At 44.2% G+C, this 20613-nt stretch overlaps 1 protein-coding gene across 1 annotated transcript in view; it reads right to left on the reverse strand.

Moving 5' to 3' along the window:
- The window catches only part of WNT9A (Wnt family member 9A), a 152828-nt gene that overhangs the window by 33295 nt on the left and 98920 nt on the right, over positions 1–20613 (reverse strand). Inside the window, exon 2 of the mRNA XM_073629449.1 lies at positions 5573–5832. Coding sequence (XP_073485550.1) covers positions 5573–5832 — 260 coding nt within the window. The remainder of the gene's footprint in view (positions 1–5572; positions 5833–20613) is intronic.

Below are 20613 nucleotides of genomic sequence, written 5' to 3' on the forward strand. Positions count from 1 at the left end.
GGTTGAGCTAATGGATATGTTGGAGGTGTAATAGGCTTCCCTGAAAAGATGAGTTTTTAGGGATCGCCTGAAGGCAGCCAGAGTAGGAGATCACCGGACAGATAGAGAGTTCCAGAGGTTGGGAGATGCTCTGGAGAAGTCATGGAGACGAGCATGGGAGGATGCGATGTTACTGTATATTGTGACAGACTGGACCTGGATCATGCAAACACTATACTGGTCCCTGACAATTCTTGAAAACCTTTTACCTTAACCAGTTGCCACCCATGTAAACACATGTGCAGCGGCAAAAGGGTGAGCTTCAACACCCTGTATACCGCCTATACGCATCACTGTTGAATATGTTTGTGTTGAGAGCGCGCTCACAGTATAGAGACCGACTACCACTAGATTCACACCTCGCCTTTCGTGAACATGCATATGGCAGCCCATTTATTTCAATGAGCTGCCCTATGCACTGAGCTTAATGCCTTTACTTGCCGCGTTTAAGATGCCATGAATGGGGTTCGTGCGTTTACTTGCCGCGTTTACGATGCCATGAATGGGGGTCGCAAGCGCAACATGCATTTCATGGATGCAAGCAAAAGCCCATGCCTTTGCACGCATTTCCAAAATGTTCATGCGTAAATTCAGCCTAACTATTTGTAGCCAGTGGGACCAGCTCCTGATCATGTGGCCACTGACAGCCGGCCAATCACGGAGGTCACTGATCCTTCTCGCTCCACCAGGAATTCAGAACCTTTTCAGAAGAACACCAGGGCGGGTGGGAAGGGGTCAATTCGCGAACTGCGTTCTTCGCTATTGGGAACAGACTACAAATCATCCTTAGTTTTCTCATTGCACATAACTGTGTCTAAGTCCTCTGTATCGGCCAAATATTCAATTTCTACCTCTCCATGGATCTCTGCTGCCAACAAAGATTCCAAAGAGCTCCATAATTCCTGATTTAAAACGACACGGGTGTTGCGGTCACCAAGAGCCAAAACGCTCAAGGCTTATTGGGGTTAATAGACAATACAGACGTGAGGCCGGGCGGTATCAGGTCACATCTAGGATGAGCGTTTCAGCAGATGTTACAAGGAATAACATTCACACAGCTTTGTCAAAGGGGATAATTGTCAAAGAGCCGGGTGAAATTATATATTCTGGATGAAAAAATACAAGGAGCTGGACTTGGAGGCCAGGGCCTGTTCTTGTGTTTGGCTTCACCTCGGGGTGTCAGTGTCGGCATTAGAATCATACAAGTAGCGTTTCCCTTCACACACTGCCGGGTGTTAATGCAATTTCGCAATGCCAAATGGCTTTACAGTTATGGGGGGGCTATTCAATTCCAAATCCATGTTTAGCAAGACCCCCACCTGTCGATTCATATGGGTCTAGTTCTTGACCTTCACCCGTCAATTCTCAATTCTTACGGACCCAGTTCTTGACCCTCACCTGCCAATTTCCAATTCATATGGGTCCAGTTCCTGACCCCCACCTGACAAATCTCAATACGGGTCCAGTTCCTGACCCTCACCTGCCAATTTCCCATTCATACAAGTTCCTGACCCTCACCTGCCAATTTCCCATTCATACAAGTTCCTGACCCTCACCTGCCGATTTCCAATTCATACGGGTCCAGTTCCTGACCCTCACCTGCCAATTCCCCATTCATACAAGTTCCTGACCCTCACCTGCCAATTTACAATTCATATGGGTCCAGTTCCTGACCCTCACCTGCCAATTCCCCATTCATACATGTTCCTGACCCTCACCTGCCAATTTCCAATTCATATGGGTCCAGTTCAATATGGATCCAGTTCCTGACCCTCACCTGCCAATTCCCCATTCATACATGTTCCTGACCCTCACCTGCCAATTTCCAATTCATATGGGTCCAGTTTCTGACCCACACCTGCCAATTCTCAATATGGGTCCAGTTCCTGACCCTCACCTGCCAATTCCCCATTCATACAAGTTCCTGACGTTCACCTGCCAATTTCCAATTCATATGGGTCCAGTTTCTGACCCTCACCTGCCAATTTCCAATTCATACGGGTCCAGTTCCTGACCCCCACCTGCCAATTCTCAATACAGGTCCAGTTCCTGACCCCCACCTGCCAATTCTCAATATGGGTCCAGTTCCTGACCCCCCACCTGCCAATTTCTCAATACGGGTGCAGTTCCTGACCCCCCACCTGCCAATTTCTCAATACGGGTCCAGTTCCTGACCCCCTACCTGCCAATTCTCAATACGGGTCCAGTTTCTGACCCTCACCTGCCAATTCCCTATTCATACAAGTTCCTGATCCTCACCTGCCAATTCTCAATTCATATGGGTCCAGTTCCTGACCCTCACCTGCCAGGTCTTTCATACCGATCCAGTTCCTGACCCTCACCTGCCAGGTCTTTGAAATGGGTCCAGTTCCCGAGGGCCCTTCTCTGCACAAATGGTGTGCCTGCCCACTAGATATAGCCCCAGTTTGTCCTTTCCCATTGCACTGTGTGCAAGCAAGCATACATAGGCCGCTAAACTGACACCAGGATAAGCATCCATATAAAGGTGATTATTTTTAGTTTGATTCCAGTAAAAAAAGCAAACACTACAGTCACCTGGCTGAAAACCGAGTGCCTTAGGTTGGTGGTAAAGCTTTATGAATAGTGCGTCTTAATGGAGCCACAATCCGCACTCTACAGTAGTGTTCAGGACACAAAGATTTTCAAATATTTGGCCTTGATCTGTATATTGTGGGAACAGTTTTTTTTATTTTACATTTCCCACTATCTTACTGGTTTAAAAAAAAAGGGGGGGGGGGTCTTTTTTGGGTGGGGGTGATTTAGGCAAAAGGTTCAGGACAGTTGAAAACGAGCTTCTCCAACCCCCAGGAGCCATTTAAAGCCCAGAGGACCTATAAAAAACAAATTCATTGCAATTTTTCCTTCTCCCTTGATGCCAATGTATTTTGCCAAAATAGTAACATTTTCACTGAAATTTGACAAAATTTTGAGGAAATAATTCAATTTTGCGCATTCCTAGCCAGCAGCCATTCACCCATTACATAAAGTTGGTGCAGTAGAAGGCGTTATGGGTACAGTGTCATGATGTACATGCCCTTATCTAAACCTAAGAAAGCCATAGGTGTAATTTTCTTTCCTGCAACCCGAGAAAATGACTTGATTCCCCCCACAAATGTCAGTGTTGATGGGGGAAACCCTTCTGCAGCTCTATTCTGTGGGCGGGGAGCCTTCCCTGCTGGCAGAACACTATCAATTTTATCACCGTCGGCAGTGATTGCATGCAAAAAATTCAGCGTACTGAAGTCAATTGATGGATTGACTTTGGTACAACCAGCCTGCCCATAAATGGATCAAATCTTGGCCGGTCCTTGCTGAACTAGCCAAGATTCGATCCATCTATGACCGACTTTATAATAAGCAAGCTCTATAATTCAAGATGATCCAGTACACCTCTGAGGTTAATACCACACTAGCAAAAAAAAAAAAGAAAAAAAAAAAAAAAGGAAATCACAATCCTTTACTGCCAAAAAATGTTGTAAAAGCCAAACCACTGGCAAGAGATCTCTCGCTCTTCCAGCTGGGAAGGGGGAGACATGCAAGTGGTCAGAGTTGTCATTTCCCTTCTGTATCCTCCAAAGTGACCTCCCAGGATAAGATCACAATGGTCCTAAGGCTGAGCACGAACCTACTCCAATATACCAAATTCTTCTTGGCCCATTCAGTGGCTATAGGCAGACCACAGGTTCTCCCATCCATACTCTGACCTACAAGGCTGGATTATTCTAGTAGTGAATCCAAGGAACCTTTTAGCTGTTAACCAACTGGATGAGGTTTCTCACCAGTGAATCTCCAGATTTCCAGATACCACAGGTCTGCCAACTCATTTGTTATAAACTAGCTTCAGGTTTCCGCTTTGTAAGTGCCACCTGAAGAAACAGACTAACCAATTCCATCACAGAACCCGATTAAGTCAACAACTTCATCTTCGTTGGCAAATTGCTAAATTCTCCCCTTATGGGTGGTGATTTTCTTCCACAAAGAAAAAAGACTAAAAAAAAAAATCAAGTGATCCCACATCTAATACAAAGCAATTTTTCCCCCGGAAGAGATGTTTTTACAGGACCAAAAAGGTAAATTGACAGCAGAAACTGAGCCATGGGGTGATCATGCAGTCTACAGCCACCATTTGACAAAATTATTATTGACCCAAGTGGTCTGTTCGTTCCCGGGGGAGACACTGAACCTCATGCTACCATGGCCTGTTTAAATTTACCTATGGAGTATATATAGACATTCTTACTGTGGGCAGATGTAGGTAGATATATATACTGTGGGCAGATGTAGATATATCCAGCTTCAAAGGAACATATATTTGTCCATGTGGGTTACTGTTGAAGCCCCTGTTTTGGATCGAGAACAGGTGGAAAGGTGGTGTTTGCTCTACCCTTTCCTCTTCTATCAGTCTCTTTTTATTGATCCGGATACCTACGTTTCTCTCCTTCCTCAACCGGTGAACCATATAAGTTTATATTTATACTTATATATCCCTACGCCATCAGCCCTATACACGGTCGCTGGCACTAGTAAGAAACTGCCTCCTGTTTTACATGGTGATTCTCTGGTGACCATCTGGGAGATCTCCATGGGGAGACAACTTCATGTTGACAAGTGAGGCCTGCTCCTTTCAACTACCCCCAAGTGCATCCTGACGAAGCAAGATAGCGAAACGCGTTGACGCACAGGGGCTCACTGCCGTTCATTTGGTGTCAATCCTCTTGATTACACTAGATATTTACAACTATCATATGTCTATCGTATGTTTTTAATTCCTTTCTATTTGACCTATTTGATATGATTCATTGCTAATAAAATATATATATTTTTTACTATACTATAGGCAAGATGGACAATAAAGTCTGAATCAGAGCCTTGTGGCTCTTTATCCCTTCCCTCTTCCAAATATTGACCCGGACTCATTGCATGCAGTTCAAAGCAAAATTTCTCATGCCGACTCTTGCACCACCCACACTGAGATCATGGACAACCCACAATACCTATTCCAGCATATTGGAATTCCACAATGCACTTCTCAGGAATTCCTTTACAAACATAATTTCAATGAAAAACAAAACACTAAAGACAAAGCATTATCTTTAAAAAAAAAAAACTCTTCCAGGTTTGGAGGAAGAGGAACGGTCAGTTTTTTTTGCCATCTGTCCCATTGGGAAGGATTTCCTACACTTTCAGTACTGGAGATGCAGTGGGAATTGGCAGAAACCTCAACAAAGTGAAGGGAAATTCCCACTTTGGACAACGTTCTCTGGGAAAATTGTTACTCCATTGGAAGATTTGTCCTCACATTTTATTCCAGGGGCAACGTATTGTACGTCCCATCATTTTCTCAGTGGCAATAGTCTTCAGGACAAAGTTATTATACCCAATGGGGGTCATAGAATATGTTAAAAAAAAAAAGACACAAATATTGCTATACATACATTTTAAGCCTGTCACATTGGGACATCTTTGACCATCAGATTTTTTTCTTACTGAAAAATTGCCATGGCGGACTTACCTCGATTAAGTAGGCTGTCCCTGTATCGTCCCTCCAGAGTACAGTTCCAGCGCTCAAAGTGGAATTGGTACTCGCACTCTTGAGCACTCATGCTAATCGCCTCCAAGAGGGTCTCCGCTACCCCCGGGTCTCTCCGGCACATCCTGCGTTGCTTGCGCTCAAGTTTGAGGCGGTCACAGATTTTGTAGTGGGCTTTCTCTGCCGCTCCCTCTGGTTCTGAGGTCAGAGAGAGAATTGTCAAAGGTTCATTCCCTGTCAGCCTGAAAAAGAGAAAAAAAAATGCTCAGGAGGGATTTGGACAGAGAAACGTTTAGAATTTATATTGCAACATAAAACATCTTATTTTATTTTTACCCATTATATTTTTTTGTTTTAATTCGGGGAGTTCTGACAGTGAGGATATTACCCCCTTTCCTTTGGTCCCAGTGACAACTTGTCATAAGGTGGCCGATCTCCCAAGAATGATTCTCATTGGAATCAAAACAATCCTTCTGGGACAATTTATAAAGCACCTTAGAAGAAAGCATAGAATGAAAAAAAAAAAGCGCAAGAGGAGAGGCTGGTAATGTAACCTCCAATGCAATACTCAACGCACATGTTCCTGCACAAATGGCTCTATCTTAGATTGGGTACTGAAATTACCAACGGCCGGAACCGACTGCAATCATGAGAAGGAAGTGTCACCGGCACACCAGGATCTCCAAAATCAGGTCCAAAACTTTAATCACATAGCATCAAAAAAATAAATAGAAGTGACGTTTCGGAGCCACGCAGGACCCTTTCATCAGGCTTGTGACCAAACCCCTGCCTGATGAAGTTGTCCTGCGTGGCTCCGAAACGTCGCTTCTATTTATTTTTTTGATACTATGGGATTAAAGTTTTGGACCCGATTTTGGAGATCCTGGTGTGCCGTTGACACTTCCTTCTCTGGTAATGTAACCTGTCACATGACAGCCTCCGCTCCATCTACAGAGCCCTCCATCACCTTCAAGCATCCATATAGTCAAAGGCTAATAAATTCACCATTGCAAACTGTAGAGCTTTTTATAAAAAATGCCTTCTATTTAAAAAAATTAAAATAAACCATCTAAAAACCCAATTTTCGAGGGTTGAAGGTTATTGGTGGTCTCCTGTTCGCTTCCCTGACCCATACGCCAAATGTGACAAAACACACAGGGCGGAGCACATGTCCCACAACCACTGTTACTCAAGCTGTGAAGGGCTGAAAGGAGGAAGTGAGCAGCGAAAACTGAACAACGGTACTGCCAGCATCACAGGTCCTAGAGCTGCTATAACTCAAGGTGTTGCCGACACATCGGTCACCCCTCACAACCTTGACTAAAAGAACAGGAATGCCGTTTGTTGACATGGCGTCCCATACCTCCTGGGTGGAAACTGACCACACTAGGATGATCCGCTTCCATTTTGGCATGGTCAGAAAAGACAGGAAGTGGGTCTACATATATGTGTTTGGCAGGATCACCAAGTATTTTTGTGTACTTTGCCTTTATATACATGAAGGGTATTAGTAGGCATGTTGCAAGGGACAAAGGAAAAGTCCAGCTATTGATTTTTTTAAGGTTGGTCTACAAGTCCATGAAGCACTGCAGCTTCCACACCATGACCTGCAATTTATAAATGGGCCATCAAATGGAGGCTACAGTGCCTAGCAGAGAGTATACTATAGCAGTATCTTCTCATGTTATAGGTCACCCCTTAGGGGGAAGGCTGGAGCCCGCCAACTGCCCCAAAGTGGGGTCAGGAGGTGCGAGAAAAAAAAAAGGTAACGACGCTCAAGACCACAAAGATGCAACAAACCCACATGACTCTTCAGCACCCCTACAGCATATCTCATGTAAATACACATGTGTTGAATTGGCAAATAAATAATAATATGGTTTTTGGTCTCTAGATGTATGTTGAGGGCCCATATAAAAAACACCAAAGTGTATAATTTTTTTTTTTTACAAATCAAGGTTAACGGGCCCCTACACTAATTGATGGCATAAAGCAGAAAAAAAAAACTAAAACTATGTACTTTTCAAGTATTTAAAAATTTATCCATGCCAATTTTTTTTTTTTTTTTTATTACAGGGATTAGAGTTATGTAGAGTACAAATCATACAAAATGTAATTAACCACAGCTGTATATGGATCATCCAAGTGATATAATTAATGCAAGCTGACTAAATAGCAACTCGATACACGATCACAACATACATAAGGCAATTAAAATATATATTAAACATCTTAAAACATTCAAACTGACAGAAGAAAATTACAACAATAAAACAGAGGGGGTAAAAGGTTTGTCATATGGTCCAATGACTTCAAAATAAAGAAAAGTTTCAATCAGCTATAGAAAAGGCTGGCAGTATGTAAGGACCCACTCTACCCTACCCCTTCATTTTTACCCTTCCCCACCCCTCCATTTTACCCTACCCCACCCCTCCAATTTGTACCCTACCCTACCGCTCCATTTTTTCCCTACCCCTCCATTTTTACCCTACCCATGGACCTCCATTTTTACCCTACCCCACCCCTCCATTTTTACCCTACCCTACCCATCCATTTGTACCCTACCGCTCCATTTTTACCCTACCCCTACATTTTTACCCTACCCGTCCCCTCCATTTTTACCCTACCCTACTCCTCCATTGTTACCCTACCCCACCCCTCCATTTTTACCCTAACCCACCCCTCCATTTTTACCCTACCCTACCCATCCATTTGTACCCTACCTGTCCCCTCCATTTGTACCCTACCCCTCCCCTCCATTTTTACCCTACTCCACCCCTCCATTTTTACCCTACTCCACCCCTCCATTTTTACCCTACCCCTCCCCTCCATATTTACCCTACCCCTCCAATTTGTACCCTACCGCGCCATTTTTACCCTACCCTACCCCTCCATTTTTACCCTACCATACCCGTCCATTTTTACCCTACCATACCCGTCCATTTTTACCCTACCCTACCCCTCCATCTTTACCGTACCCCACCCCTCCATCTGTACCCTACCCCACCCCTCTATTTTTACCCTACCCCACCCCTCCATTTTTACCCTACCCCACCCATCCATTTGTACCCTACCCCACCCCTCCATTTTTATCCTACCCGTCCCCTCCATTTTTACCCTACCCGTCCCCTCCATTTTTACCATACCGTCCCCTCCATTTGTACCCTACCCCACCCCTCCATTTTTACCCTACCCCACCCCTCCATTTTTACCTTACCTTACCCCTTCATTTTTACCCTAGCTCTCCATTTTTATCTTACTCCTCCATTTTTACCCTACCCCTCCATTTTTACCCTACTCCACCCCTCCATTTTTACCCTACCTGTCCCTCCATTTTTACCCTACCCGTCCCCTCCATTTGTACCCTACCCCACCCCTCCATTTTTACCCTACCCTACCCCTCCATTTTTACCCTACCTCTCCATTTTTACCCTACCCCTCCATTTTTAAGTAGTAATGTTCACCGTTACATGCATATTAGACTCCTCCTCCCCAATACCAACAGAGGCGGTTTGATTCTATATACCAACAAGAGACACCCCTACTTTTGCCAAACAGATCCAAGTTCTTTCCAAGTGTGCCAAAACCAATTACTATTTCGTTTCCCCCAACAACCTATTCTAGTAGATGGAGCCAATTTTCACACAATGCTGAGATTAACGTTTGTATTAAATGCAAGTGAAATTATGTGTTCATTTTACCAACATTCCTCTCCAATGCATTTCACCAAAACGCTGACAAAAACAGGCACGGTGCAGTTGAACGTTCAGTAGGGCCCCTGCCAGTCTTCTACTTACCCGTATCCGTTTCAGCAAAATATCACCTGTGCATAGAAGTCGACCGGAGCATACATCATATGTGCTGGCCAGATTTTGGCAAAATGGCTGTTCTACGCAGTTGAGGTGTACAGCCAATATTTTGCTGGATCAGGAGCCATGGCTAAGAGGGCTCTAAAGAATATGAAAACTAGTCTTAAAAATGGCTGGAGGGTTACAAAAAGACCTGAGAAAAAAAAGACTTTGAGAACTCAAAGTCGTAAAAATTTTTTTCCCCACCAATTTTGGCTAGTCAGCTCACATGGCAACATTTGGGGCCAATGTTGACTAGATTAAAAATAATAAAAAAAAAAAATAAATCAAAAAGGACAACCCAAAAATAAAAATCCCAATATAAAAAAAAAATTCACAAAATACTAAAAGGTTACACATACTAAATAAAATCACAATAATAATAATAATAATAATAATAATAATATATTATTATTATTAGTATTATTATTATTATTATTATAATTTGACATGAAATTAAAGTGTGCCAAAACCTTCCCAATCCAGGAGCAGAAGTTCAAGGAAAAAAAATAAAAAAATAATCATGTTATATATTAAATATAAATATAATATAATACATTATATTATAGATTATATTATATTATACATACACGCGCTGTGGCCTGTGCTCAATATCTTCAAAACTGAATTCCGGTAAAAATTAAAACTACATTTTTTTTCTTCAAGATTCTTATAAAATATATAATGTTTTCTGGTCACCTTTGTTCTATGGTAGGGTAGCAAATCAACAAACTGGCCAATCCTTTTTGTAGCCACTTATCAAGGGGCAGAGATTGGTGAACCACTCACTTTCAAAAACATTTGTGCAATAGTCCACCCCTGGGACTATAGGCATGAGATCAGAATGCCACCAACCCCCCCCCCCCCCCCCCCGGGCAATTTTTCATCTTTAAAACACAATGCAGAAGAAACTCTGCACCAATATAGGCCAAAGCATTGTAAAAAACAGACCCATGAGCTAGATTTTTTTTTTCCCCTTGACAATGCTAGAGTGATACTTTACCCTCCAATATAATAGAAAAAAAAAAAAAACACTATCTGATAAAATACTACATTTAACAGACGTTCCAGTCTGCTACAGAAAGAAAAACAAGTTATTAATTTGTCACACTGCTAATAAAAAAGGCACAGTGCCACTGCCAATTTGTCTGCGGTGAAGTAATACTACCAAATCAATAAGACGGCAGGATTGGATGGCTGAGAGGCAGGTGGGGGGTTCACGGCTGACCGAACTAGGGTCGTCTCATTGACCCCCCTCCAATTAGTTGGATGGTGTAATATTCCCTTCCCTCTGGCAAGCGGATTTCTAATGAAGCTGTACTGTATCCCATCCAGTCTCTGGCATGGTAACAATAGGGCATTTCTCAAACTGGCGTGTGCCCAACCATCTTGGAAGGGGTAACTAAGTCCGTGTCACAGGATCAGCGCTCACAAATCAGGCACGAGAGAATGAAAAATATGACATAGAAAAAGATCCTAATGACCACAATGAAAGATCCCACCAGGCAAGAGATAAAAAAAAAAATATCTTATGGAGGGCTGTCAATGGAAGATTTTGGGAAGGCATTATAATGAACCTGGTGGAGATGGGCCAATAATGATTGGTGATATATTCTTGTTCTTCTATCTGGGACAATTCAAATCAGAGTATTCCATCTTATCAGCTGTTAGCAGAGTATTATGTGTATGTGAAAGCCAAATCCATCCACTTCGTCATCCCAGCTACGAGAGAAGAGTTGATGGACTTGGCGGTCAATCCTTTCATACGTATCCAGGACCTGTCACCGGTCTCACTGCCGACTAGTCTCATCACACTCTTTGAAGAAAAAATAATTTTCTATAGGCTATGGAGCTTAAATATGACAGGTCTTGATGGAAAGGGTTGTTTTTTCTTTTTTTTTTTTTTTTTTTTTTTTTTTAAGTGAAGGTCCTTAAAGTGAACCTAGCCTCCAAGATTTCCATCTTAGAGCAGAAGGTGGTGAATGTGCGCCAACATTTGCAAGTGTGCACAGAATATAGCAATATCATCAAATCCATAAAACGACAGGATTGCATGACTGAAACGATGGGGTGGGAGGGGGCTGATCAGCATAATTTGTGGGATTCAAGGCTGTCAGAAACAAGGTGGTCTTGTTGACCTGAATAAGTTAGTGCAATAGGGGGCTCTATGTATGTATGATCGGCATAGTTTCTGGCCCAGTAAGTGTTCAGGTCAACAAGACCATCTTATGTCAATCATCCCTATATCCCACCATTACACTAACCTACCAATTCAGGTCAAGACCACCTTGTTTCATTCAGGCCATTAATTAGTAGGTTTGAGTAATGGTGGGCTCTAGTAATGATCGAAATAGGTTGTGGCCCAGTAAGGGTTCATGACTGACCGAAACAAGGTGGTAATAATTTATGGTCCAGTAGACTATAGGATTGATCAGTATAATTGGTAGTTCTATAAGTTCTAGGAATGAATGCCATAATTTGTGGTCCAGTAGGCTCTAGGGACAATCAGCATAAACCTGTGGCACAGTGGGCTGTAGAGACAACTGACAATTTGTGACCCAGAAGTGGTTCATGGCCAGACTGAAACAAGGTGGTCTTGTTGATCTGAATTAGTAGGTTAGAGCAATGGTGGGTTCTAGGGATGATCAGAATAATTTGTGGCTCAGTAAGCGTTCATGACTGACCAAAACAAAGTGGTCTTGGTGACCTGGAACTAGTAGGTTAGTGCAATAGTGGGTTCTGGGGAAGACCAGTATAATTTGTGGCCCAGTGAGCTCAAGGGATGATCAGCATAACTGATGCCTCAGTAAGCTCTAAGAATGAATGGCATAATTTGTGGCCCAGTAGGCTCTATGCAATGATCGGCATAAACTTGTGGCCCAGTGGGCTTTAGGGATACTTGACATTAATTGTGGCCCAGTAGGGGTTTACGACTGACCAAATCAAGGCTCTCTCATTGACCCCCTTCAATCAGTTGATTGGTAGAATATTCCTTTCCCTCAGTCAGAATACCCCAACTCATGCTGCTCTGTCCCCACCTTTGTTCTTTGGCTGCTACTTCTGGATCCCCATCTTCTTCAGCCATTGGGCAACCTCAGAAAATTCAGCTCCTGTGCACAGGAGTTACCTTATCCCTGGCATCTTACAGATGCTGGGAACGTAGCATGTTTTTTGACATCTGAAACATTGTAAAAACTTGTGTGAACAAGGCCATAAGCAGCTTTTGCGTCCCCATATACTTGTATAGGGAGAGAAAGTTCTGACATGAACAAAAGGTCATCAACACACAGGTCCCAAGACCACAGGGGCTTTATGGATTTTCAATTGTCGAGAGTTAGTCTGAAGGCAAATCTTTAGGTGGTGTTATTCCTGGCTCATCCAGCTGTGTAATCCTGGCTGTTTTAGCACTGTAAAAAAAGACATTTCAGAAACGCAGCTAAGGTTAGCCTAGTATTGGGCGGAAAAATCAACAGCTTCCTCTGTCAGACTGAACTGTAACTATAAAATATTTACCACAAACCCCAACACCTTTTTCTGTTCAATAATTTTTATCTAAGAGCATCAAATACCGAGCCACTGGAATATAAAAGAGACACTTGCCTGGCACACAGGCAGGCACCTTTTTAATATTAGCACATCAACACAATTTTCAAACACCATACAGACAATATACTGTACAAAAAAGTAGACCGTAACCTGTAGACCAGTGGGCTCTAGGGATGATTGCCATAATCTGGACCACAAATTATGACGATCATCTCTAGAGACCACTGGGCAACAGATTATGGCAACCATCCCTAGAGCTCACTGGATTACAATTTATACCGTTCATCCCTAGAGTCCATGGGGCCACAAATTATGATCATCCCTGGAGCCCACTGGGGTTACAATTTATACCAATCAACCCAAGATACCACTGGGACACAATTTATGCTGATAATTCCACAGTGGGCTCTAGGGGTGCTTGGTATAAAATTTTTGCCCCAGTGGGATCTAGGGATGATCTTTCTTAAAGTTTACTGGGCCACAGATTATTGCGATCATCCATAGACCCCACTGGAACTACAATTTATACTGTTCATCCCTAGAGTCCGCTGGACCACAAATTATGATGATCGCCCCTAGAGTCCGCTGGACCACAAATGATGATGATCACCCCTAGAGTTCACTGGACCACAAATGATGATCACCCCTAGAGTTCGCTGGACCACAAATGATGATCACCCCTAGAGTCTGCTGGACCACAAATGATGATCACCCCTAGAGTCCGCTGGACCACAAATGATGATCATCCCTAGAGTCCGCTGGACCACAAATGATGATCACCCCTAGAGTCTGCTGGACCACAAATGATGATCATCCCTAGAGTCTGCTGGACCACAAATGATGATCATCCCTAGAGTCCACTGGACCACAGTGGGCTCTAGGGATGCTTTATATAAAAATTGTTGCCCTAGTGGGGTCAAGAGATGATCATTTCTAGAGCCCACTAGGCCACATTGATGTTGAACATCCCTAGACCCCACTGGTGCTACAATTCATACCAGTCATCATTAGCTACAACTGGGACACAATTTATGCTGATCGTTCCCAGAGCCCACGGGGCCATATATTGTGGTGACCGGCGTAAGTTTCTCATCCAGTAGGCTCTAGAAATGGTCAATTTTTGGCCCAGTAGGCTCTAGACATGATTGGCATAGTTTTGTGGCCCAGTGGGTTCTAAGAATGAGCAGTATAAAATAAATTTCTGGTCCAGTAGGCTCTAGGCATGGTCATACAGTAGGTCATACAGTAATTTGTGGTCCAGCAGACTCTAGGCATGACTGGCATGATTTGTGCCCCAGTGGACTCTAGGCATGATCAGCAAAATTTGCAATTATTGAGTTTGGTGAGATAGCTGCAATATTTGTTTCTAAATTTACCTATTTTTTGTCTGTCAAAATGGTCACAAATCTCAATTTTAACATTTCTCCTTCACAAAAATTATGTCAAGAGTCCATAGGGGGTGAATCCCACCACCCGTCTCTAGACTGGGACATCAGTAGTCTGTCCTTACAACCACCTCAATCTACAACCACAGAACGCAATACTTCACAATGACGGCTTCTCCCCAAGCTGCTGGGAGTTGCCTCTTGGCCCAGAAAGCCCATTTACAGTCGGGATAAAGACTGACGGGAAGGCCGTGTCCATCGCCTGCCTCTCTCCATCGCTGGCGCTCAGTAAGGGAAGAACCCGGGCCAGGTGAGTGATGCTGAATTCCAGTGTCACTCCATGACAGCTCTGCTGAAATATCGCATTCCTCAGCCTGCAGTCTTGGCTTTGGCTGCGGCCTTTTTTTGTTTTAAAAAGGAGCCCTTTTCTCACAAATCTGACTTAATCCTTACATGACTTCTGAGCTAGGCTTGCCAGCTTTTCTGCTAAACCAATTCTTCCTTCTGGACGGGCCGAGAGCATGCAAAGAAACAGCGTCTGGCGGGTCAGGAGTTCAAACTAAGAACAGGTTTTTTTTTGTTTTTTTTTTTTTATTCTAGTTCAGAAGCTCACCATCCAATGCCGTGGTTAAAACCAAAAAAAAAACCCCAGCCAACCAAATAGAGCTGAATAACTACAGACTGTATTGAAATTATTTAATTATTTTATAAAAGCACAAAAAAGGCAAAAGCTCTTTTTTGTTAAGCTCCAGGCAAATAGAAGACTTTAAATGAAACCCTTCTCACCCTGGTGTCCCTTTGAAAAAGGGGGCGGGAAGCAGTTGAGGCCGGTGCTTAATATTTGGGGGGGGGGGGCAAACAAACCTGTCCCACTCACTCGCACCACTACTGCAGACGCAGACAACATCCCCTCCCCGCCCCGCGCGCGGGAGTCGGACAAAAAGGAGGTGGCGATCAGAGGCCTTACCTTAGGAACTTGCCGAGATTCACCTGGTTCCTCTGACTGCTGGTCCAGTTTCTGGTTCAGGGCGGTCTCTTAGCTTGTATGGTCCCACTGGAGTCACCTTGTGCGCCCTCCTGAGGAAGACTACATGTTGGTGTGACGATTCTTCCTGCGCCTACATTCACAGGCAGCACAAGATCGAAAGCTTGCCGAGGGAAGAGCCTCCTTAGACTCCCTGGCCAAAATCGAGTCCCAGAACCCGCTTCCTGATTGGCCAGGGGAAGAATCAGGATAACAATAGTCCTTAGACTCCCTGGCCAAAATCGGGGTCTCAGGACCTGCTTCCTGATTGGCCGGGGGAAGAATCAGGATAACAATAGTCCTTAGACTCCCTGGCCAAAATCGGGTCTCAGGACCCGCTTCCTAATTGGCCGGGGGAAGAATCAGGATAACAATAGTCCTTAGACTCCCTGGCCAAAATCGGGTCTCAGGACCCGCTTCCTGATTGGCCGGGGGAAGAATCAGCATAACAATAGTCCTTAGACTCCCTGGCCAAAATCGGGTCTCAGGACCCGCTTTCTGATTGGCCGGGGGAAGAATCAGGATAACAATAGTCCTTAGACTCCCTGGCCAATCAGGTCTCAGGACCCGCTTCCTGATTGGCCGGGGGAAGAATCAGGATAACAACAGTCCTTAGACTCCCTGGCCAAAATCAGGTCTCAGGACCCGCTTCCTGATTGGCCGGGGGAAGAATCATGGATAACAATAGTGCTTAGACTCCCTGGCCAATCGGGTCTCAGGACCCGCTTCCTGATTGGCCGGGGGAAGAATCAGGATAACAACAGCGAATATTAATTAGCTATTGTCATACAACTGGGTGGGCTCAGGGCGCAGTGCTGTGATCCCCGGACCCACCCTATTTTGAAGCCAATTAGAGCCTCAGGCTCTAATCATGGGCTTCTAATGAAAAAAAAACCCATTAAAATCCATGCGTCCGGCTCCCTGCATGTAGATTATGAGCCAGGCACTTGGATTTGGGAGGGGGTCGGCGTCCCTGCGCCCCTTATGGACAGGCCACCCCCCTAATCCCAAAGGATCATGTGACCGCTGCAACAGGCTGTCAGTGGTCACATGATTGTGAGCCAGCACCGCCGGCTACTAATCATTAGTGGGGGGCTGAGAGCCGTCTTGGACACACTATCAGCAGAGAAACATCAGCTGCCCAGTGATGCATATGTGCGGGATGTGCACATTCAAGACCACCCCTTTTTTGCAGGTAGCCATTATTACAACAGAAGTTATCAAATACAAGCAGGGAATTTGACATGGTCTTGGCCCACTGCGGTTACTGTACAGCAGAGCTAAGAACGGGGAGAGGGAAAGCAGCAAAAGGAACTAATCAGCTGTGTTGCAGCACACTTGCACTTGCAAAAAGTGCATGCTGACTGGAGGAGAGAGCAGAGGGATGGAGAGAGGGGTTCATTGGTCTGAATTTCTCTTTTCACGCCCAACTGGCAAGACCTGCAAGCGCTAAAGTGTAAATGAATCCAAGATTAATAGATTGCAGCTTACCGGTCCTCAGATGAGGGGGCTGCTAGGTTTTTTTTCCAGCCATTTGCCCTGTTATTTTTACCTACTAGACCTGCCAGTAACACTTCCTGTCTTAGGGTGACAACGCTTCCACTCACTGTATTTATGAAGTAGTGTTGTCACCTTAGGACAGGGAGCGTGTTAGGACTACAAATCAACTCACTCTGTCTCCATGAGAGGAGGGTGTTCTGTAGCCCAAAGGGGACCTGAGCTGGACGACAAGACAGCTTGAGAGGACATTGTAGGGGACAGCATTGGATGTTGGGCAGGAAAAAAAAAAAAATATATTTTTTGTACCTTAGATATAAAAAAAAAAAAAAACACACACACACTTCAATTTTTGTTGATGTCTATATACAGGGCGGCATCAGCAACCCCCCACCCGAAAGGCAATAAAATAAAAAATAAAATACATAAATACAAATTAATAAATACGAATACAATTTCTTCTGTGTTTAGCCGTTTGCCCAGAGTTCAGGTTTTAGGAGGATATTTGCCGAAAAAAAAAAAAAAAATGCTCCCCAAAATTGGCCTTTTTTTTTTTTTTTTTTTTTAAAGGTGATCTTGGAAAGCAGTTGTCAAATTTAAAAAACTCGCCCTTTCACAAAAAACTCTTTAATTTGTCTGAATACGTGAATGCTGGTCTAATATGAAGAAAAGAACGCAGCAAATTCCTTCCTCCCATGACTGGAGTTCTACCTTCTAGGAGGGGTTCCTTCAATCCCTCAGCGACTTCGGGGAGGGAAGAATCTCAGAGTTCCTCTACACTTGCTGTGACCATTACGAGGGATCATCTGCTTCGTATTATGGAGAACGCAGCAGATCCACCCACAACTCCAAGGTGGAGGAGAACAAAGCCAGAACCTCAGCGAGGAGACGTCACTGCTCCAGTGCTCGGAATCTCAGGCTTTCTAGGAGGTGAAGCCATGTGTTGACAATCTCATTTAGATCATTTCAGGAGAGGAGAGTTAGATAGAGGAAAGAGAGTCCTCCAGCAGAGCATTTCAGGAGAGGGGAATTAGGGGAAGGAGCAGAGTCCTCCAGCAGAAAGAGTATATCAGGAGAGGAGAGTTGGATAGAGGAAGGAGCAGAGTCCTCCAGCAGGGCAGAGTATTTCAGGAAAGAGTTGGATAGAGGAAGGAGCAGAGTCCTCCAGCAGAGCAGAGTATTTCAGGAGAGGAGAGTTAGAGGAAGGAGCAGAGTCCTCCAGCAGAGCAGAGTATTTCAGGAGAGGAGAGTTAGGAGCAAGAAGCAGAGTATTTCAGGAGAGGAGAGTTAGGAGGAAGGAGCAGAGTCCTCCAGCAGAGCAGAGTATTTCAGGAGAGGAGAGTTAGAGGAAGGAGCAGAGTCCTCCAGCAGAGTATTTCAGGTGAGGAGAGTTAGCAGGAAGAAGCAGAGTATTTCAGGAGAGGAGAGTTAGGAGGAAGGAGCAGAGTATTTCAGGAGAGGAGAGTTAGCAGGAAGAAGCAGAGTATTTCAGGAGAGGAGAGTTAGCAGGAAGAAGCAGAGTATTTCAGGAGAGGAGAGTTAGGAGGAAGGAGCAGAGTCCTCCAGCAGAGCAGAGTATTTCAGGAGAGAAGCGTTAGAGGAAGGAGCAGAGTCCTCCAGCAGAGTATTTCAGGAGAGGAGAGTTAGGAGGAAGGAGCAGAGTCCTCCAGCAGAGCAGAGTATTTCAGGAGAGAAGAGTTAGAGGAAAGAGCAGAGTCCTCCAGCAGAGCAGAGTTTTTCAGGAGAGGAGAGTTAGGAGGAAGGAGCAGAGTATTTCAGGAGAGGAGAGTTAGCAGGAAGAAGCAGAGTATTTCAGGAGAGGAGAGTTAGGAGGAAGGAGCAGAGTCCTCCAGCAGAGCAGAGTATTTCAGGAGAGAAGAGTTAGAGGAAAGAGCAGAGTCCTCCAGCAGAGCAGAGTATTTCAGGAGAGGAGAGTTAGAGGAAGGAGCAGAGTCCTCCAGCAGAGTATTTCAGGAGAGGAGAGTTAGTAGGAAGGAGCAGAGTATTTCAGGAGAGGAGAGTTAGGAGGAAGGAGCAGAGTATTTCAGGAGAGGAGAGTTAGGAGGAAGGAGCAGAGTATTTCAGGAGAGGAGAGTTAGGAGGAAGGAGCAGAGACTTTCAGCGGTGCAGCAAACTGCATAGCCATCTTTACAAAGGACCTTGCATCATATAGTCACATTAAACAAACATACACAGAGACGCTCTCCTCTCCGCCAGCTGCCCGGATTGTGTTTTGCGCACAAAGCTCACCAATTTCATGAAATAATTCTCATAGAAACCCAAGACAGATGTGTGCAGCACACCACACCCTGGGAGGGTCGCTTGGCATGACATGTACAGAGGAGGCACAGAGTCCTCAATCTTAGGACACGTGTGGTTTACAGATCTGTACACAAAAATATTTAGACAAAATGTGCCGGGAGCTCTGCAAATGGTTCCGAAATTAAAACAAACAAAAAAATGTACAGATTGTTTAGAATGGTGACAGCTCAAAGTTATGCAAAGAATTCTCTCTGCCAAGTGGAGAAGGGCTGTAGGCATGGAACGGGGTCTACATCCAGCAGGATGCGGGGAAATGTTCCTTTAAAATAGAGGCTTTATCTTACATTGTATCTACAAATAAAAAAAAATAAAAAAAATGTAATCTATTGCAGTTTACCCATCGTTAGATATGTTGGTTACATTTGTCTTTTCAGGTGTTATTCCTTTTATTTCCACCTGGTAAAGCTACAAATCCCACTTCTTATCCTTGGGTGGCTACGTTCACTGCTCCACCGAATCTGCGGAAGGGAGTCACGATTATCAAGGCCAGGCTGGATTTTAAATGAGATCTGCATTTGTTCAGCCCCATTTCATTGTGCGCGATGGGTCTAGTACGTTTTCAGAACGCACTCCTTTCACATGGGTGGCCAGACTGCATTAAACACATGGTTGGGTTGTGATTTTGCCGCCCCCATCCCCTCTCCCCCAAGGGAAGGAGCAAAAGGAATACAGCTCTAAGTCTGTTGACCTCACATCCAAGATGGCGGCACCCAGCAGCAGTCTCAGGGCTTTTGCAGGTCTATATAAAAAGGGTCAAGACCCATGCCCCATACACTCGATAGGATTTTCCGGTGGAAAATGTTCGATGGGAGCTTGTTGTCAGAAATTCCGACCGTGTGTAGGCTCCATCGGACATTTTCCATCGGAATTTCCGACACAAAATTTGAGATCTGGATCTGAAATTTTCCGACAACAAAATCCGTTGTCGGAAACTCCGATCGCGTGTACACAATTCCGACGCACAAAGTCCCACGCATGCTCGGAATCAAGCAGAAGAGCTGCACTGGCTATTGAACTTAATTTTTCGTACGTGTTGTACGTCACCGCGTTCTTGACGTTCGGAATTTCCAACGAGCTTTGTGTGACCGTGTGTATGCAAGACAAGTTTGAGCCAACATCAGTCAGAAAAAAAAACATGGATTTTGTTGTCGGAAAATCCTATCGTGTGTACCGGGCATAACGGGTCAGGATAAGTTGTAGGCAAATATATGCTTATGCGAAGCTTGTTGCTAAACTAAGCAGCCTGGCGACAGGTTCTCTTTAAAGCTGACCGCATTTATTATTTTTATTATTTATATTTATTTTAATTATATTTTATATTCTAATAATTTATATTATATTTTTATTTATATTATAATTTATATTATTTTCTATAAATTTTTATTCCATTTAATTAGTTTA

Source organism: Aquarana catesbeiana, linkage group LG05 (genome assembly GCF_042186555.1).
Source record: "Aquarana catesbeiana isolate 2022-GZ linkage group LG05, ASM4218655v1, whole genome shotgun sequence".
NCBI classification, from domain to species: Eukaryota; Metazoa; Chordata; class Amphibia; order Anura; family Ranidae; genus Aquarana; species Aquarana catesbeiana.